The 21,227-nt window shown below is 43.6% G+C and overlaps 1 protein-coding gene across 2 annotated transcripts in view; it reads right to left on the reverse strand.

Annotated features, from left to right (window-relative positions):
- Positions 1-21,227, reverse strand: part of LOC138963092 (CNK3/IPCEF1 fusion protein-like) — a 68,466-nt gene that overhangs the window by 29,836 nt on the left and 17,403 nt on the right. For both annotated transcript variants that reach the window (XM_070335113.1, XM_070335112.1), the window contains exons 7-11: positions 20,724-20,792; positions 19,766-20,034; positions 6,849-7,053; positions 4,047-4,266; positions 2,084-2,919 (exon numbers count right to left, since the gene is read on the reverse strand). In XM_070335113.1, the coding sequence (XP_070191214.1) occupies positions 2,084-2,919; positions 4,047-4,266; positions 6,849-7,053; positions 19,766-20,034; positions 20,724-20,792 (1,599 nt within the window). The remainder of the gene's footprint in view (positions 1-2,083; positions 2,920-4,046; positions 4,267-6,848; positions 7,054-19,765; positions 20,035-20,723; positions 20,793-21,227) is intronic.

Here is a 21,227-nt window from a genome sequence, read left to right on the forward strand (position 1 = left end):
TGGTGAAGCCGCTTTCTCACATTTTGGCTAGGGACGATCCCGATATGGTCAACTGCCCTGTTAGGGCCCTTGAGGCGTATCTCTCCCGTATTCAGTCTGTCAGATCGAGTTCTCAGAAGCTTTTGTTTATTTCATTAAACACTGCCATGGAGAAAGATATATCGAGGACTACCTTGGCCAGGTGGGCGTCGGCCGTCATTAAGCAAGCTTATGCGTGGAGCCTGTCACGAAGGGGGGGGGCTCTGCCTGCCTTTCCTCTCTGCTCGGCCCGGGCTCACGAGTCAAGGGCTTGGGCCTCTTCAGTGGCCGTCTTGCGGTCCCACAGAATGAGCGAAGTCTTGAATACAGCTTATTGGCGATCGGACGATGTATTCATCAGCTTTTACCTGAGAGACATTGCTTCGCTCTGTAACGATGGATCAAGGTCCCTGCCTGCCTTGGTGGCAGCGGGCCAGTGCATTTCCAGAATTTGATGGTGAGTTTGAACACTTTTTGATCTTACCCACCTCCTGGTTGGAGTTATCTGCTAATCATGTGATTCGGCGTAAGAATATGTAATTATAATCGAAAATGTTTATCTAAATTTTGATTTGATTAATATACTTACCCGAATCACATGGGTAATTCCCTCCCTCCTGCCCCGCTCGATTTTTGATGTTCTATTAGTCGATTGAAGGGGTATCACGTGACCAGCACCATTGATGACGTAGTGTGCTGCATGGGACGTAACCCAGGGTGCCAGTCATGCTGGTGCAGTCACTTTTTTAGTTGGGGTTGCTCCCCTTATACCTAGACGGGGTAGCTTTTATCATAACCTAAGCATCGAAGTGGGTCAGAGCAGAACATCTGAGAAAGGAGGGTCTTAAAAAGTAGGGAGTCTTAAAATGGAGGTAATTTTACAGAGGCACGCTCAGAGCAGAACATCTGAGAAAGGAGGGTCTTAAAAAGTAGGGACTCTTGTTGGCATTAGTTCAAAATACCACCTATTTGAAAGAAATATTGAATACTTCTTTGACAAGGCACTTGTTCGAGTGGACACTTCCTGGTTCTTTTTTTTAAATGAATGCTTCTTTACATGGACATTTGTTTGACTGGTGACTTGTTTTGACACAACACTTGATCAAAAGATTCATTAACATCTGTGTGCGTGTGTGTGCGTGTGTGTGTGTGTTTAAGTGTGTGTGTGTGTGTGTATGTGTAAGTCTGTGTGTGTATGTGTGTGTAAGTGTGTGTGTGTGTGTGTGTGTGTATAAGTGTGTGTGGGTGTAAGTGTATGTGTGTGTGTGTGCGTGTGTGTGTGCGTGTGTGTGATGTGTGTGTGCATACATTCATTCAAGTGTGTACATGTTTGTGTAACCATGCATGGGTGCAGGGTTGCCTGTGTGTGTGTAAATTATCAATCGGTATACAGTGACACCCCCCCCCCCCCTCCCCCTTTTAAGACCTTTTACAAACCGAGGAAATGGGCGGGGATGTAGCTCAGTCGGTAGCGCGCTGGATTTGTATCCAGTTAGCCGCTGTCAGCGTGAGTTCGTCCCCACGTTCGGCGAGAGATTTATTTCTCAGAGTCAACTTTGTGTGCCGACTCTCCTCGGTGTCCGAACACCCCCGTGTGTACACGCAAGCACAAGACCAAGTGCGCACGAAAAAGATCCTGTCATCCATGTCAGAGTTCGGTGGGTTATAGAAACACGAAAATACCCAGCATGCTTCCTCCGAAAGCGGCGTATGGCTGCCTAAATGGCGGGGTAAAAACGGTCATACACGTAAAAGCCGTGGGAGTTTCAGCCCATGAATAAACAAACAAACAAACAAACAAACCGAGGTAATGAGGTCTTAAAATGGAGTGAGTCTTAAAATGGAGTGAGTCTTAAAATGGAGTGAGTCTTAAAATAGAGGGAGTCTTAAAATGGAGGGAGTCTTAAAATGGAGCTAAATTTACAGAGGTCTTATTCTTAAATAGGAGAAAGTCTTAAATTGGAAGGTCCTAAAAGAAGGGTTCCACTGTATTGTGAACTTCACAAGCTTTCATGCTAATTCTAGTCATTGTGCTGCAACCTCCAGCAAATTAAAACCAACTCACATCAGTGGCTTTGGGCGATTCCAGCTTCTTGATCTTCATAAGCTGCGGCGCGTCCTTGTCAGGCTTGTCCGTGGCAACCTCCGTGTGGATAGCTAGCTGCACTGCCTGAGGCCTGGTGTCTGCCTTTGTCGCTGTCGACTCTATCACCAACGGCTTGGGTTTGTCTAATTTCGCCGAGGCTGAAGACGCCCTGGATGAAACCTCCGAGATTCTGGAACCTGAGTTTTTGTCTGAATGATTTTCTGGTGTGATGTTTGCTGGTTGAGTTTCTGACTTGATACTGTCTTTTGTCGAGTCTGCCGCTGACTCTGATGGTGTAGTTGTAGACGCTGATGTTGTTTCAGCGTTTGACTCCGCAGGCATCGACACTAACACGTTCGTCTTCACTGCTGTGGGTTTGACCACCACCGACGGTTCAGACACACTCTTCTTCTGCGTTACATCACCACCGGTTCCTGAATCTCCACCAGCGTTACGCTCACCTTCCATCGATAGCGACGAAGCTGTGGTCGACTTTTTCCGCTTGGGAGGAGCAGAGAGAGGGGAGGGGGGTCTGTCGAGGGAGGGTTTGGAGGTGAGGGAGGGCTTTCTGGGCGGGATGGGGGGCGGGGGGCCCAGGGCTCTGCCCCTGGCTCGTGCCTTGGGGGAGCTGATGAGGGTGGAGGTGGAGGAGGAGACGGAGGAGGAAGAGGAAGAGGACGTCTTCCTGACAGGGGTCTTGGCCTGCGGGGGCACGTTGGCGTTGGGTTCCAGCAGCATGGGGGTGGGCTTGGTCACCCGGAACTCCTGCCGCTTGACGTCCGCCCCACGCTTCTTGCTGTTTTGGGGGTCCTTGTCTGTTGACAGAGTGTTTCACATCAGTTAAAGGCTGTCCTTTTAATGAGCCCGCAGTCGACTTTGCCAAGACTGAAGACTTTTTACCAAAAACTCAGTGCTAAAGCTTCGTGCAGCCAGCATTGAGAAGTATACTTCCCTTAGCCGCATTTAAGGACAGGCTTAATGGTGGTCAATTGTAGTGGTCACAGTGTTTGTGTAAAGAGCATGGATTCAGCATAGCTTCTCTGAAACTCTTAGCTGAATTTGCTTTCTCTGTAGTCGAAGCAAAATAGAGGCTCCAGAGGATTTAAATCCTTCAACTCTTCTTCTAAACCAAGTATTGGAAGCTAAAGGTGTGTGGATGTGTGCGTAAGCACAAGTGTCTCTGTGCATGCAAGTGTGTGTGTGTGTGTGTGTGTGTGTGTGTGTGTGTGTGTGTGTGTGTGTGCATGTGTGTGTGTGTGTGTGTGTGTGTGTGTGTGCATGTGTGTGTGTGTGTGTGTGTGCATGCAAGTGTGTGTGTGTGTGTGTGTGTGAGTGTGTGTGTGCATGTGTGTGTGTGTGTGTGTGTGTGTGTGTGTGTGCATGTGTGCATGTGTGTGTGTGTGTGTGCATGTGTGTGTGTGTGTGTGTGTGAGTGTGTGTGTGTGTGCATGTGTGTGTGTGTGTGTGCATGTGTGTGTGTGTGTGTGTGTGTGTGTGTTTGTGCATGCGTGTGTGCATGTGTGTGTGCATGTGTGTGTGTGCGTGTGTGTGTGTATGCGTGTGTGTGCGTGGAAGCACGGGATATGCTCTGTTCCGCGCTTGATTGAAAGGTCAACTTTGATGATTCCATAGTCACACCTGAAAGCTGGTTCAATTTCAACTTGTGAAGTAGCCCATTTCACCCCGTGGCATGGAAAGTAACTCCATCAATTTCAAGCTTGAAACAAAATCTTAGCAAAGTAACTACATTGCACTGAAATTCTAAATGCTCAAACATTGCAGGAAGCCAGCAGAAATGGAAACACATATATGTGACAGGTAGCACTGTGCACAGTGTGTGTTTCAGGTATGTGCATATGGGAGCTAGAGCGAGCAGTATTAGGCCCTCTTGGGGGAAGGAGGGGGGCTTAGTGTTAATGAATAATGGTGCAAACAATCTTACCCTCCTTGTCAGAGGAGAAAACAGAGTCCTCCATCTCAGATTCTGACGGTCCTTTCTGGCCACTGCTGCTCTCGCTGCTGGTTTTCCTCAGCACAGGGACGCCGACTTTAACTCCTCCCTCCTCCCCGCCCCCCTCCGTGGCTGTCCGGGCCTTCAGGTTGGTCTCTGATGCCGCCAGAATCGCCAATGCTGCCGCGTCTCGCTCCGCTTTGTTGATGGCCTGTTACGTAATCCATACAGTTTCATTTCATTGCCTTGCTTTGTGATACCTAATAGACGAATTGTGAAAATAAATCTGTTGGGGTTGTATGGGTCGTGGAAGAGTGAATACCCTTTGACAAACATTGGAGGCGGCAATTACTAGCGAAGGCTGTGTCGTAAAGACGTGCTCCTGTCCATGTGTTTCTGACACACTTTTCACTATTGATTGGCCGCTGCAATTCTTTACTTTCTTTATTTGGTGTTTAAAGTCGTTTTCAACCGTTCAAGGTTATATCGCGACGGGGAAAGGGGGGAGATGGGATAGAGCCACTTGTTAATTGTTTCTTGTTCACAAAAGCACTAATCAAAAAATTGCTCTAGGGGCTTGCAACGTAGTACAATGTATTACCTTACTGGGAGAATGCAAGTTTCCAGTACAAAGGACTTAACATTTCTTACATACTGCTTGACTAAAATCTTTACAAAAATTGACTATATTCTATACAAGAAACACTTAACAAGGGTAAAAAGGAGAAACAGAATCCGTTAGTCGCCTCTTACAACATGCTGGGGAGCATCGGGTAAATTCTTCCCCCTAACCCGCGGGGGGAAACATTGGAGGCGGCAATTACTAGCGAAGGGTGTGTCGTAAAGACGTGCTCCTGTCCATGTGTTTCTGACACACTTTTCACTATTGATTGGCCGCTGCAATGTTTGTCAGAGGTTTTGGCAAGGATATTCACTCTTCCACACCCTATACAAACCCGACGGGTTCATAAAACCGTCTATTGTAAAAAAAGAATAGATTCGTTTCTGAGTGGTTGTTGAATAGCTAAGAGAAGAAGAATTACATGTTAAAATGCAAAACCACCACTTGAACTGATCTGTTTATGACTGTTCTTCACATAATCATATAATTTATTTTCCTTGGTATCCTTCATTTGAGAACGTGGAATAAAGAAATGTTTGAAAGACTGGACAAAATATGGAACAAGGAAGACGGAAAAAAAAAGGTGTCGAAATGGATGTGTGTGTGTGTGTGTAATGTACACCCAGTTTGCTTAGTGCTTTGGTTCTTGTTGTTTTATCTCAGTTATATGTATGCTTTGTATGCTTGTTTGATTTGTGCTAGTTTATTTTAGAATGAATTTGTAAAGCGCCTGGAGCCAATTGATGGGACTCGCGCTATAGAAAAGTTATTTATTATTATTATCATTATTTCATGTTGGAATGCATGCGTACCACTTGACTGGCACTGGTTGTACATCTATCTGACATCTAATGCCTATAAGTCAAGGCCAAGTTTACAGTATCAGTTATCACACAATGATTACATCTATCTGACATCTAATGCCTGTAAGTCAAGGCCAAGTTTACAGTATCAGTTATCACACAATGATTACATCTATCCGACATCTAATGCCTATAAGTCAAGGCCAAGTTTACAGTATCAGTTATCACACAATGATTACATCAACCTATTATCTTCCCATTTTGTGTGTGGGCATACTTTACATCAAACCTGCACTGTACAAGATCAGCACACAAAAAAGAACACTATTTGGCTACAGCGGTACCTGCGATGTGTGGCCCCTCTCATGAGAGGACACCTCCCTTAAAAGGACACCTTCTGGCTTCCCTTTGTCCATTCTCTCTACCAAAATATACCTGCCATGACAGGCCACCTGTAATGTAGGGACACTTGGCTGGTCCCAAGGGTGTCCTTTCATCACAGGTACCACTGTACTGTGCATCATACATTCTCAGGAACAGCTATAAGGCAAACACACTGAAGTACTAGTGTGCACCATCCATTCTCAGCAAGAGATTGCTTTAAGGAAATGAGGACTGAACAAGTAATAAGGAAGTACACTTTCTTTAAAAACTTTCTTTCTCAATAATTTCTCTGGCCAGTATGCTGAGAAATAACACATCTTAAACTCACTTCAAACTGTGAACCCAAAAATCGTGCATTGCCATTTTGGCTTGCAGCTCCACCTTACTTCCTGTGTAAGCGATCATCTTCATATCTTAGACAGATCTGTCCAGGCTTTACAGTGGAACCTCCCTTTTAAGACCTTACAAATCTGAGAAAATCAAGTCTTAACAAGGAGGGGGTCTTAAAATGGGGGTCAATTTACAGAAGTTCTGAACAGAAAGTCTGAGAAAACAAGATCTTAAAAAGGAGGGAGTCTTAAAAGGAGCGTTCCACTGTAACAGCATCATTTGACTTGGGGGCCTGGTAGCTCAGCTGGGTCATGAACTTGTGATTATTAGGTCAAGGGTTCAAATTCAGACACAGGTAATTTGTATGTGCAGACTCAGAGATGGTATTCATGTCCCACCTCGTGTCAGACACATAAAATACCTCTCTCTCTCTCTCTCTCTCTCTCTCTCTCTCTCTCTCTCTCTCCCCTCTCTCTCTCTCTCTCTCTCTCTCCCTCTCTCTCTCTCTCTCTCTCTCCCTCTCTCTCTCTCTCCCTCTCTCTCTCTCCTCTCTCCCTCCCTCTCTCTCTCTCTCTCTCCTCTCCCTCCCTCTCCTCTCTCTCTCTCTCTCTCTCTCTCTCTCTCTCTCTCTCTCTGCACACTTCAGATTCTGACCTGTGACTTAGGGCGAATGACGGGATCCTCCACCATGAGTGAGTTGCGCTCGAAGGTGGGCGAGCCCCCGCTTACAGTCGCTCGCCTCTGCTTGGCATCAGGCATGACTGGAAGCGTGTACTGTGGCGATTCCGAGCCAGAGCGGAAAACATCGTTGTCTGTGTCGTTGCCGTCACCCTCACCGTCGTTAGTGTCAGGGGGGTCTCTGCAACACAATGGGGAAAGTTGATGTTGACACCTGTGAAAACAAGAAATTCCTCCGAGGTAGGAAAAACACCCCCGTCCTTACCATTCTCACTGCCACCAACTGAGAAGGTTATTTCCCTTTGACCATTAATATGTCCCTCTATAAGTCCTTGTAGAATCTTAATCCACCAATAACTCCCTAACCGTGTGTTTGACTGGTCCCAATTTTTGTAAGGACCGTCTCAGGAATGTATAGAACCTGTTCACCAAGTTTGGTGACGATCGGTCCGTTCATTCTTGAGATCTATATGCAAACACAAACACACAAACACACAAACAAACAAACAAACACATCGACCGAATCCTATACACACCCCTATACCGGGGGTGTAAAAATGCAGTGTTGTTCCCACACACAGCGGACAGTAGGTCAGTTGGACCTGTATTCAAAATACGTATCAGTCAACATTAATTGTCCTGTGAAAACACGTCCCAGGGGAGGAGGGGGGAGGGGGGATAAATATGTAAGATTTATAGATGGGAAATGTAGCCGATGAGGAAGACAAACAAAGGAGGAGGAGAAGGAAGATTGTTCCATTTTACAGGTCAGCTAGAAATGTGGTAATCATAAAGTCAACACCGGTACTGGGCAGTTCTAACCTTCCTATATGAACTCAAATACGAAGCAATATATATGTTCTGTCATGAAAGTAGCACACAAACATCCTTGCCAGACTCCCTGAAAAAGAAGAGTGACTATCCCACAAGACAAAATCCTACCAAGTGGTTTGTTAATACAGTCTTAATTGATTCCTCACACAATTAGGCCAACTGTCCTTTTCATAAAATGACATCTACACTTATTTTTATATAATTAGCCTGGAAACAATTTCTCTCCTACATTGTACACTTATTATTCCTGCGTTATTTAAGGTTTGTACGAAACATGACAACAGCTGACAAATGTGAAGGAAACAAGAAACAATACAAATTATTATGGCTGTCATCCCAGGACAGCTACGAATTGCCCTATGCCTTGCACAATGCAGGGTTTAACCTGGAAGAAAAAGACAATGGGACATTAAAAATTGTCCCCCTCAACCAAATTCTGATGGGGCATTGCTATTTTACGTGGGTCTATGTTTCGATCAATATCGCTTGTGTTGACAGTTTCCACAGAGGTAAACGCGCAAGCACAGATGGGTCCCGCACTGATAGTAGGATTGGTTGAATACTAATTAATTAAATTTTAAAAGCCAATCACAGCGCGTTTCACAAACTCGCAAGTTGCTCGGCTTGGCGCCCGTTTTTGCTTAGGTCTTTGCGAACACTGTACTCACGTCAAAAGTGTGCACGGGGGTGGCGCAGTGGTACGTAATCTCAGTGCGTCCTTTGACGCACTGAAGGGAATTCCAATAGGACATTTTAAGGCGCACTAGGAAACGAAACCCTGCAATGTGTATGAAATGAAACAAAAAGTCGACAGCAAAAACACTATACTTCAATTCTCCTGGACTATCTGAGTCTCATATGTATACGGTAAAAAAATACTTTGAAGACCTCCAAAAATCTGAGAGAATCTGAGGTCTTAAAAAGGAGGCCCGGGAGTCTTAAAAAATGGGGGTAAATTTACAAATGAACAAAACGACTGAGAAAACAGGGTCCTAAAGGGAGGCAGTCTTAAATTAGGGGGTCGACTTAAAAACAAGAAGAGCAAACGCTCGATCGAGTCACTTTCGCAGTTCTGAATATTATATGAGGCATCAGATGGACAGGAAGAAATTGCTATTCACAACACAATACAGATGTAAATAATTTGATGTAAAGAATAATCCTATAAAGTTTGAATCAAATCCGATGAATAGTTTCAGAGATATGATATTTCAATTTTTTTCCTTCAAGACATACCTGTGACCTTGAAAAAGGTCAAAGGTCACCAAAGCAGACGTCAAAGTGTAGAGGTCACTGGGAGTCACGTTCACATAAAATTTGAGCCCGGTCACTTTTATAGTTTCCGAGAAAAGCCCAACGTTAAGTTGTGTGTTGCCGAACAGAAAAGGCTAGTTATCTCCCTTGTTTTTCTGATAACGTTCGTAAAAGGCTACAGATGTAAATACTTTGATGTAAAGAATAATCCTACAAAGTTTCAATCACATCCGATGAACTTTGTCAAAGATATAAAATGTCTAATTTTTCCTTTGACGCTGACCTGTGACCTTGAAAAAGGTCAAAGGTCAACGAAACCATCGTTAAAGTGTAGAGGTCATTGGAGGTCACGACTAAACAAAATATGAGCCGGATCGCTTTGATAGTTTCCGAGAAAAGTCCAACGTTAAGGTGGTGTCTACGGCCGGCCGGCCGGCCGGCTGGCCGGCCGGACAGACTAACACTGACCGATTACATAGAGTCACTTTTTCTCAAGTGACTCAATAAAATGGGGGTTCCACAGAGTGTACCCCCAACAAGGAAGGCAAAAGCAGTTGCTCAGGTAACGCCTGCTGGTATTTGCTTTACCTGAAATATCCACCCCTGAAGTTGGTGTGCACATGACAATTCACTGCCATTACGGTGAATGGTTCATCACTAGAATGTAGTGCTGTGATCAATCAAACTGATGTATTCCTGTGTTGTAGTATTTCCAACAAGCAGGAAAATGTCACCTGCAACCTGCAGACTTAATGTCCCTGAGTGTTGGTGTTTCTAACACTTGCTTCTGTGTACGTCAGCATGCATGCAACACTTCCTGTCACTACTGTTTCGTTAAAACAGCTAGCTCACTTTTTCAGGAGAATCAACACCTGAAAACCGAGTCGGAGAGGAAAACAAACACAATCTCGTTTTTCTCGATCACAATGGACAGTGGCTGGTCTCACTCCTGTAGCTGATCGCTATCAGCATGGAACTTGGAAGATAAAGTCAGGTCAACCATAGTCATAAAATGTGGTGCTATTGCAAGTTTCTCCAAAATCTAAACCTTCAGGATGATTCAATTTAAACCTGTAGGTCACGACTCACACTACCACGAAGCTTGTGAAATACACAATTATATCACACAAGTTCACATAATCACATGTTAATTTTGTTCCTTTCTGAGATGTGTACACTGCTTGACAGATTAATGCAGCAGTTATTAATTAAGACCAACACTGAAGTATTCTAAAGCTCAAGCTTGAACAGCCAGCCTTTGAGCTCTACACCTCAAAATATATCCCAGTGAAAGCTTGATTCAATAACACATTTTATGCAACACCCTGTTTACGTCAGCTAGGGTACATCAGCATAATTTTCCCTGGTGACAGTATAGTTCCTCATGACACACTGGTAAACAATAAATCTTCCGCCCAATCCATCTGCCTTTAAGAACTTGGTGAACACATTTTCCTTTGTGCCCACTTGAAACTGAAATGTCATCAACTCAGGCCTTAAAACTGTAATGATCTGCACCCACGTATAGCGTAGTGTCTTCTCTGAAGCTAGTCAGTCATCGCTAAGTGCACTTCACAACCAAGTGAGGCTGATGCCCGGGTCTATGTCGACCAAAAGAGTGGGATTCCACGTAGGTGGAGTTCCTGGAGGGGGATTCCCTGTATACAGGGAATCCCACAGGGTGGAGTTTTCAATAAAACTTGCAAACCATACTCGAATTTCTAAGAAATATCAAAAAAGATTGAAAAACATCAAATTCTACCGATGTCGCTAAGCATCACGTGACTTTCAGCGATATCAGCGACACGCTACAGGAACTAAATCCTGTGGAATACCCCTCCAGGAACTCCACCTACAGGGAATCCCACTTTTTTGGTCGACATAGACCCCATCAGCCCAAGTGAGGAAGGCCGGGTGCTTATGAAAAGGATCTCAGATATGCACTTCATCAACACAAAATATTCTACAGTAGTGCCATGCGATGTACGTGTCGCCCCTCCGGTGAGATAATCACCTCCCTTAAAAGGACATCTTCTGTTGTCCCTTTTTCTATTATCTCTACCAAAATATACCTGTCATGACAGGCCACCTGCAAATGTAGGGACACTTTCGGCTAGTCCCAATGGTGTCCTTTCATCACAGGTATCATTGTAATACACTGCAGTCATAGCAACGGCATTTTGAGCAACTTAAAAGCTGCATTTCAAGTCGAGGGCTTCCTGGTGAATAAACAAACCTGTTGTTGCATCGCAGGTTTTTCGGCTACCCAGTCATCCATGAATGATATTTTTGGATGAATGTATTCAGGGTGTACCTCTAACACATTAGTAATGCTGCTCTATTTAAATTCCTTTTCGTATCAACAAAATAGATTTCAGATTCCTGTGTAACATTTTCAACCGCCCAGTTGTGCATGCAAGATATTTTGAGACAAAAACATTTAATGTGGCGCGTTACCTTTGTGACACAAGTACTACCGTTCTATTTTCATGCCTTTTCTTATCCACAGCAGATTTCAGGGTCTTAACTTTGACATTTATTTTCCTGGCTTTTCTTCTTTTTCTTTGATCGCTAAAGCTAAGCTTTTCCAGTTCTTTATATAAATTCCATGTTGTAGTGATGTTCTGTCTCTTCAATCAAATCAATCATATATATTATATACAGGCTGTAGGCTAAGATAAGCCTTTTGCCTTTTATTACTTTAACCTGATATACGCATGAAATTCCTCTTCCCTAACATACATGTTAGTGACTGTCAGATACATGAAAAGGCAAGCACACACATGAACATTAATTACACACACAGCAAGACACAGACACATATACACCACCATCACCACCAACAACAACAACAACAAAAACGCCAACTCACAATAACAACAATTTACATTAAAAAAACTCCCTGTCTTACATCCACCAAGTGAATATTCAGCAGCACTGACACATTTTTCACAGGTAAGAGCACAGCATTAAAGCATCGTTCACTCACATTTAAATACTTGTTCCATAAACATCCAAATGTACACAGTGAGATTCCCTCAGAACATGTTTACACATACACACTTGCAAACAGACTAGCTTGCACTGCGTAACACACGAATCCCCAGGGCATTAGCTTATTGTTGTTGGTAAATCTTAGGCTACTCCACAAGGAAATTTATGAATGATTCATTGCATTTTCTGTTCTTTTCCCATACAAGGAGATATAACTGGCAGTTGGCATGAATTCAAAACACACAACACTGTTCAACCTTTCAAAGTTACCAGCACAGGGTTCCGCCCACTTCTTAAAAAGATCCAACACACTAGTACACACAAGATTGAAAGCAAACGGAGCCTAGCTTATCAAACATAAGAATTATCTTCCTGGATCAGGTTTGAATTTAACTCGGGGTTACACTTGTAAAGACCACAAGCAAGAAGTTATTTAGCAAGAAGGAAGCATAAATGTAGATTCTGTGTGTGTGTGTGTGTGTGTGTGTGTGTGTGTGTGTGTGTGTGTGTATGTGTGTGTGTGCGTGTGTGTGTGAGTATGTGAGTGTGTGTGTATGTGTGCGTGTGTGTATGTGTGTGTGTGTGTGTGTGTGTGTGTTGGTGTGCGTGCGTGCGTATATGTGCATGCATTGTGCCTAATACTGTGTCTGCATATGTGTGTGTGTGTGTGTGTGCGCATGTGTGTGTGTGCATGCTTGTGCGTGCATGTGCTCATGCATATGCATGCGTGTGTGTGTGCATGTGTTTGTGCGTATGTGTGTGCGTGTGTCTGTGTCTTAATGTCTCTCTGCTTGTGTCTGTGTCTGTGTGAGTTTGTATACATCATGTGCCTGTTGGTTAGTGTATGCATCACACAGTGTGAGAGGCAGAAAAACAAACAGAGAGACAGAAAAGCCTCCTGGCTGCATGTATGTCTCTGTATACTGTGACATAAGCTCATGAATAAATGTACCCAGCTGAATTCAGGACAGCTGGGAAGCAGGAAGTAGATGAAAGTGAAAGAAACTACAACAGAACCCCCTTTTTAAGACCTCAACAAATCTGAGAAAATCTGGTCTTAAAAAGGAGGGAGTCTTAAAATGGGGGTAATATTACACAGGTTGTGAACAACAACTCTGAACAAGTCGCGTAAGGCGAAAATATAACATTTAGTCAAGTAGCTGTCGAACTCACAGAATGAAACTGAACGCAATGCCATTTTTCAGCAAGACCGTATACTCGTAGCATCGTCAGTCCACCGCTCATGGCAAAGGCAGTGAAATTGACAAGAAGAGCGGTTTAGTAGTTGCGCTGAGAAGGTTAGCACGCTTTTATGTACCTCTCTTCGTTTTAACTTCCTGAGCGTGTTTTTAATCCAAACATATCATATCTATATGTTTTTGGAATCAGGAACCGACAAGGAATAAGATGAAAGTATTTTTAAATTGATTTCGACAATTTAATTTTGATAATAATTTTTATATTTTTAATTTTCAGAGCTTGTTTTTAATCTAAATATAACATATTTATATGTTTTTGGAATCAGAAAATGATGGAGAATAAGATGATCGTAAATTTGAATCGTTTTATAAAAAAAATATTTTTTTTACAATTTTCCGATTTTTAATGACCAAAGTCATTAATTAATTTTTAAGCCACCAAGCTGAAATGCAATGCCGAAGTCCGGGCTTCGTCGAAGACTACTTGACGAAAATTTCAACCAATTTGGTTGAAAAATGAGAGTGTGACAGTGCCGCCTCAACTTTCACGAAAAACCGGATATGACGTCATCAAAGACATTTATAAAAAAAACGAAAAAAACGTTCGGGGATATCAATCCCAGGAACTTTCATGGAAAATGTCATAAAGATCGGTCCAGTAGTTTGGTCTGAATCGCTCTACACACACGCACGCACGCACGCACGCACACACACACATACACCAAGACCCTCGTTTCGATTCCCCCTCTATGTTAAAACATTTAGTCAAAACTTGACTAAATGTAAAAAGCAAGGTCTTAAAAAGGAGGAAGTCTTAAATTGGGGGGTCTTAAAAGGGGGGTTCCACTGTACCGGTAAGTTAGGTCAGAGACATCTCTGGTTAGGTGCTGTCAGACAGAAGGAGAAGCCACACAAACATGTCAAGGTGACACTTGCTTTGACTGATAGCAACATTTTGCAGCAACACACTCCGTGTACAGTGGAACCTGCCTTTAACAACCTTCAAAACATTAATGAGAAAACCAGGTCTTTGTGTTAGTGTGTGTGGGGGTCACTGTATGTGGGTGCGTGTGTGTGTGTGTGTCCACTAAACCTTAGGGTGCGTGTGTGTCCACTAAACCTTAGGGTGTGTGTGTGTGTGTGTGTGTGCGTGTGTGTGTGTGTGTGTGTGTGTGTGTGTGTGTGTGTGTGCATGTGTGTGTGTGTGTGTGTGTGTGTGTGTGTGTGTGTGTGTGTGTGTGTGTGTGTGTGCTACATCACACTGTTTATCTTGTCAATATGTAGTGTCAATAAGGGTTTAGGAAACCTCACTAAAATCATTTTTACAAGGTTGACACAAGCCATGAGTTATATTGATGTTGTTTTACCAATGAAATTCAATAATACAGGTCATAAGATCTAATTACTGTTTATTTATCTGTTTATTTGCAAGAAATATATTCTCCATTTCAAGACACTCCGGCCGCCACTCTAAGAATCCTTTTTTTCCAAAGTTATTGTAAATCTGGGCGTACATGCATGATAGTGTGCGTGCATGCACGCGCGCGCGCGCGTGTGTGTGTGTGTGTGTGTGTGTGTGTGTGTGTGTGTGTGTGTGAGTGTGTGCATGTGTGTGAGTGTGTGCATGTGTGTGAGTGTGTGCACGTGTGTGAGAGTGTGCATGTGTGTCTTCACGAGACTGAATCACTCAACACATTAACTATTTACTACAGTGGATACCTTGCTTTTTCAGATTTTTTGTTCATAACCTCCGCAAATTTACCTCCATTTTAAATTAAGAATTCCTCCTTTTTCAGACCTGATTTTAGCAGATTTTTTGGAGGTGGTAAAAGGGGGGTTCCAGTGTACCAATGTCAAAGGTGTTTTTTGAGATCCTCTGTAAATTATCTTGACAACACAGCTGACCTGACACAATCACTATCAATCTGAACCAGTCATAATGATAAATATTAAAATAAATGTTACGTCCCAACCATTATCAACTGAGTGAGCTCCTTAACCCATTCTTCTTCATGACTCACACATATGGATAATACAGGAAGTTACGTACTGGTAAGAATGCATTGGCCCCAAACAATAGCTGTTGACATTCCAACTGCTATAACGTTAAGGGCAAGACGGATGCTAATGATGAATCATTTAATCACTTAAATTTATTTCCTGTACAAACAAAACCAATTAAAAGAGTCCAAGTCCAGACCCTATGTCTGTGAAATATTGTTCTTGACTGTGAAACAGTATTGAGTGTGATTAAGTCTACAAGCCTTCCGTGTGGAAGGTTCAGGGTTCGAATCCCGGTTGCATCTGATGGCTTTTAAGGGTGGAGACTTTTCTGATCTGCCAGATCAACTTCAAGTGCAGACCTGCTTCGTGCCTAATATTCCCTTTTGTGTTTACACACAAGCACAAGACCAAGTACCTGTATGCACAAAACATATCCTGCAATCCATGCAAGAGTTCAGTTGCTTATAGAAACATTGAAAACCCGGCATACCCCCCAGAGTATGACTGCCTATATGGCGAGCAAAAACGGCTATTACACACAAAAGCCCACTTAATGTGCCTAGAGTGTAAGTGGGAGTTGCTTTCTGACCACATTACGCAGAAGAAAAAAACAAGCATTGTGTAGGCCAAATGTAAAAATAAGAAAGGCATGGCTACAAAACAGAAACAATGAACACGGACTCTGACTTTTAACATTTGGCTAATGACATACACTAATAGCATATTGTACGTTTCAACCCAAAGGTCTTCGCCACCCAAAAAATATGTTTTGTACCTTGCTCCCTACCAGTCATCTGTTACTAAAAACGAGAAAAAGTTATTTACCGTATGTGACGGATTACAAGACGCACCGTTTTATAAGCCGCACCCCCGACTTTTAACAAAAAAATTGGGACGAGCCACGTATAGGCCGCGTCACTATATTAGCCGCCGTCGAAAAAAATATAATCAGATCCTGTCAATCAATCAAAACAACCAGGCAAACGAAAGTACGGTATTTGGCTAAATCGGCTCCGAGAATAAACAAGTGAAACAAAGAAGAAAAGTGAAAAAGTTTGAAGAAAAATTTCACACACACAATTTGTAACCAACACACACATGTAGTCCCGCCCGGAATAAGCTTTTTTGGGATGATTTACGACTTTTGCGCACATTTCGAGCAGACGAAAACACAACATGGCGGCTCTCGCTCCCCCAACTATCGCGAGACACAAAAAAACGAAATCTCGCGCGCGCAAGATCCTGATACATCCGGTGTTTCTCTGTACGCTATCTTGTCACGACGACTTGTTGACAAACGAAGATTCGCGAAAGAAAGAGAAAAGCGCCGAGTCTTGAGTAGAGAGCTAATAAAGTACCAGTAATCGCTAATCGAGCGAAATGAAAATCGGCGGCGACTTCCATTAGGTGAATGCTATTCAAGTTTAGGTAACGTTTTAGCCGCATCTTTTTATAAGCCCCAATGCGATTTGTTTTGAAAAAAAGTCACGGCTTGTAGTCCGTCAAATACGGTACTGATCTTTGATTCAGGAAGTATTAGCTACTACTAGTACTGTATGGAACAGTGGAACCTGTGATTCAAGGACATCCTTGGGATCGGCTTAAACCGTCCCTACATTGCAGGTGGCCTGTCGTGACAGGTATATCTCTTAGTCAACGTAATAGATGAATGGACAACAGAAAGTGTCTTTTACTGGGAGGTGTCCTCTCATCAGAGGGGGATCATGCTGCAGGTACTGCTGTGCTAGATACACAACCAAAATAACATTTTCTTTTGTTAGATACTTAATTTTAGGACACTGAGACTTTGTGGATTAATAAAAAAAATTAAAAAACCCAACTATTAGCAATTTACATGCAGTTAGGTGTTTGCATTTTCTGTGTGTGATTGATTACTTTGCTTTACTTTGATTACACTGCTCTGATTCATATTACTCTCAAATCTCTCCAACATCCCACGTAGTACCCCACGTCAAACTGCTGTACCTCACAAAAACACACATGCACACACAAACGGACAGAGAGACAGAGACTCAGAGAGACACACACACACATCCACACGCACACACAGACATGCTCGCACGCACAGACTAACAGACAGACAGACACACACACACACACACACACTACATCAATCAGCCTGTGAAGCTCAACATGAGGCAACATGCCAACGTTTAGTCTTGTGAAGTGCTTCTCAAACACTTGCATAAAATGACACCCACTTTGTTGTGAAAAAAGGAAGTATAAGGAAGTAATGCACATGCATTGACCTCTGAAAAGTTTGGTTACTACCAAGAGTTTCCTTTTAGAAACACCTTCCTTCCTGGGCAAACAGGCATTGTTTGTTTGTTTGTTTGTTTGCTTAACGCCCAGCCGACCACGAAGGGCCATATCAAGGCGGTGCTGCTTTGACATATAACGTGCGCCACACACAAGACAGAAGTCGCAGCACAGGCTTCATGTCTCACCCAGTCACATTATTCTGACACCGGACCAACCAGTCCTAGCACGAACCCCATAATGCCAGACGCCAGGCGGAGCAGCCACTAGATTGCCAATTTTAAAGTCTTAGGTATGACCCGGCCGGGGTTCGAACCCACGACCTCCCGATCACGGGGCGGACGCCTTACCACTAGGCCAACCGTGCCGGTCACAAACAGGCATTAAGACCTCTACACATCTTAGGTTTGTGCATGAGTAAAGAGATATCAATACCAAGGGTCTGGGTGGTAACGCACTTGCGCTCGGAAGCGAGAAATTGCGAGTTCGACCCTGGGTCAGGGCGTTAGCAATTTTCTCTCCCCTTTCCTAACCTAGGTGGTGGGTTCAAGTGCTAGTCTTTCGGATGAGACGAAAAACCGAGGTCCCTTCGTGTACACTACATTGGGGTGTGCACGTTAAAGATCCCACGATTGACAAAAGGGTCTTTCCTGGCAAAATTGAAAAGGCATAGATAAAAATGTCCACCAAAATACCCGTGTGACTTGGAATAATAGGCCGTGAAAAGTAGGATATGCGCCGAAATGGCTGCGATCTGCTGGCCGATGTGAATGCGTGACGTATTGTGTAAAAAGTTCCATCTCACACGGCATATAGATCCCTGCGCCTTGAATCCGTATGTTGGAATATGCGCGCGATAACAAGCAGCATAAAATAAATAAAATAAATAAATTAATGCACCAAGCACCACTGATGCATAAATCTGAAAACAACCTGTAAGATTATATTCCCTTCAGCAAATCAAAGGACGCATTGACACTAACCTACCAGTGCACCACCCTATGCACAACAAACTTCAGAGTACAGCATGTGCATACGCGCACACACACACACAATTCGGTATCACGATACAATGAAAAATCCGCTGCTCAGATGGCACCAGAGTGCATTATTAAACTTCTTAAGGCAACCCCCTGACCAAGCCTGCTTGGCGACCTGACTCTAAAATTTTTTATTTGTTTTGTGAGCCAACCAGTCTTATTTGTGAGGAACCATAATGTACTGTTTCATGGAATTACAACACAAGAAGTATGTCAATTACAACTGAACACAACACACGACAATGAACATGACATGACACAATGAAATGTGAGACAATGAACATGATATGACACAATGAAATATGAGACAATGAACATGATATGACAATGAAATGTGAGACAAGGAACATGACATGACAATGAAATGTGAGACAATGAACATATGACACAATGAAATGTGAGACAAGGAACATGCCATGACACAATGAAATATGAGACAAGGAACATGCCATGACACAATGAAATATGAGACAATGAACATGACATGACAATGAAATGTGAGACAAGGAACATGACATGACAATGAAATGTGAGACAATGAACATATGACACAATGAAATGTGAGACAAGGAACATGCCATGACACAATGAAATATGAGACAATGAACATGATATGACACAATGAAATATGAGACAATGAACATGATATGACAATGAAATGTGAGACAAGGAACATGCCATGACACAATGAAATATGAGACAATGAACATGACATGACAATGAAATGTGAGACAAGGAACATGATATGACAATGAAATGTGAGACAAGGAACATGCCATGACACAATGAAATATGAGACAATGAACATGACATGACAATGAAATGTGAGACAATGAACATGATATGACAATGAAATGTGAGACAATGAGCATGATATGACACAATGAAATATGAGACAATGAACATATGACACAATTTAACAACACAAGATGATGCAGTGCAATTGTAAACATGTGGAGAAACGCACAATCTCTCTCTCTCTCTCTCTCTCTCTCTGAGTCTCTCTCTCTCTCTCTCTCTCTCTCTCTCTCTCTCTCTCTCTCTCTCTCTCTCTCTCTCTCTCTCTCTCTCTCTCTCTCTCTCTCTCTCTCTCTCTCTCTCTCTCTCTCTCTCTCTCTCTCTCTCTCTCTCTCTCTCAGTCCTTGTCTGTTTGGCCCCTCCTTCGCATATTCACTCTCTCTCTATAGCCCCCCCCCCCCCCACCACCACACACACACTCCCCCCCCCCCCACACACACACTCCCCCCCCCCCCCCCCCCCCCCCTCACCACCCAAAAAACCCACTCACTTGGTAACGTAGATCTCGTCGCCCCCTGTGCCGGACACAAACTCCTGCAGTGACGGCCTGGGCTGCTTGGCTTCCCCTTCACGAGAGCGGCGTTTCTTGAGCGACTTGGGCAGCGTGGCGGCCTGCTGCGCGTGTTTGGCTGCCAGCCGCTTGTGGTTCTGAACCGCTCCCAGGGGGTTGATGTGACGTGGACGTTTCTTCAGCAGCAAGGTCACCTCTTTCGGTTTGTCCTTGAGGATTTTCACCAGCTCTTTCAGCTGCCAACCCAGCTGGGGAAAAAGAAAAAGCAAACCTTTGTTTTATGTTTCATGTTCTATGTGTGTTGTCCTATGAAATTGTTCGTTATAATCGTTTACAGGCAGACGGGCGCAGTGGCGTGGTGGTAAGACGTCGGCCTCCTAATCGGGAGGTCGTGAGTTCGAATCCCGGTCGCTGCCGCCTGGTGGGTTAAGAGTGGAGATTTTTCCGATCTCCCAGGTCAACTTATGTGCAGACCTGCTAGTGACTTAACCCCCTTCGTGTGTACATGCAAACACAAGACCCAGTGCGCACGGAAAATATCCTGTAACCCATGTCAGAGTTCGGTGGGTTATAGAAACACAAAAATACCCAGCATGCCTCCCCCGAAATCGGCGTATGCTGCCAGAATGGCAGGGTAAAAACGGTCATACACGTAAAAATCCTCTCGTGCTAAAAACATGAGTGAACGTGGGAGTCTAAGCCCATGAACGAAGAAGAAGAAGGAGAAGTTTACAGGCAGGCAGGGTGTTTTATGTCATATTTTAATGGACAATAAAGTGCTGTTATTATTGTGATAATTTTTGCACTAAAGTGGTACCTGTGTTGAAAGGACACCCTTGGGACCAGCCGAAAGTGTCCTTACATTGCAGGTGGCCTGCTATAAAATCTTGAGATCGAGTAACAAATATTTGCGGAAAAATGAATGTTGAATACTCACCACTGTCTGTCCGTTGACTTGCAGCACCTCGTCACCTTTCTCGATCTTACTGCACATGTCTGCTGGAGACTGCAAAAGGGACAAACATATCAACAGTAATGTGTTGATAACATAGCTGTGCGTGTGTGTGTGTGTGTGTGTGTTAGTATGTGAGAGTGTGTGTGTGTTAGTGTGTGTGTTAGTGTTAGTGTGTGTGTGTGTGTATGTATGTGAGAGTGTGTGTGTGTGTATGTGTATGTGTCAGATAGTGTAAGGGTGTGAGTGCTCTCTCTCTCTCTCTCTCTCTCTCTCTCTCTCTCTCTCTCTCTCTCTCTCTCTCTCTCTCTCTCTCTCTCTCTCTCTCTCTCTCTCTCTCTCTCTCTCTCTCTCTCTCTCTCTCTCTCTCTCTCTCTCTCTCTCTCTCTCTCTCTGTTTCTAGCTCCTGCCTGGCAATGCACACACAATATGTTGCCAGTATGTTACATATATAATTAATTGCGAAAGATGCATTTTACAAACAAAATC

This window comes from Littorina saxatilis, linkage group LG3 (genome assembly GCF_037325665.1).
Source record: "Littorina saxatilis isolate snail1 linkage group LG3, US_GU_Lsax_2.0, whole genome shotgun sequence".
NCBI lineage: Eukaryota > Metazoa > Mollusca > Gastropoda > Littorinimorpha > Littorinidae > Littorina > Littorina saxatilis.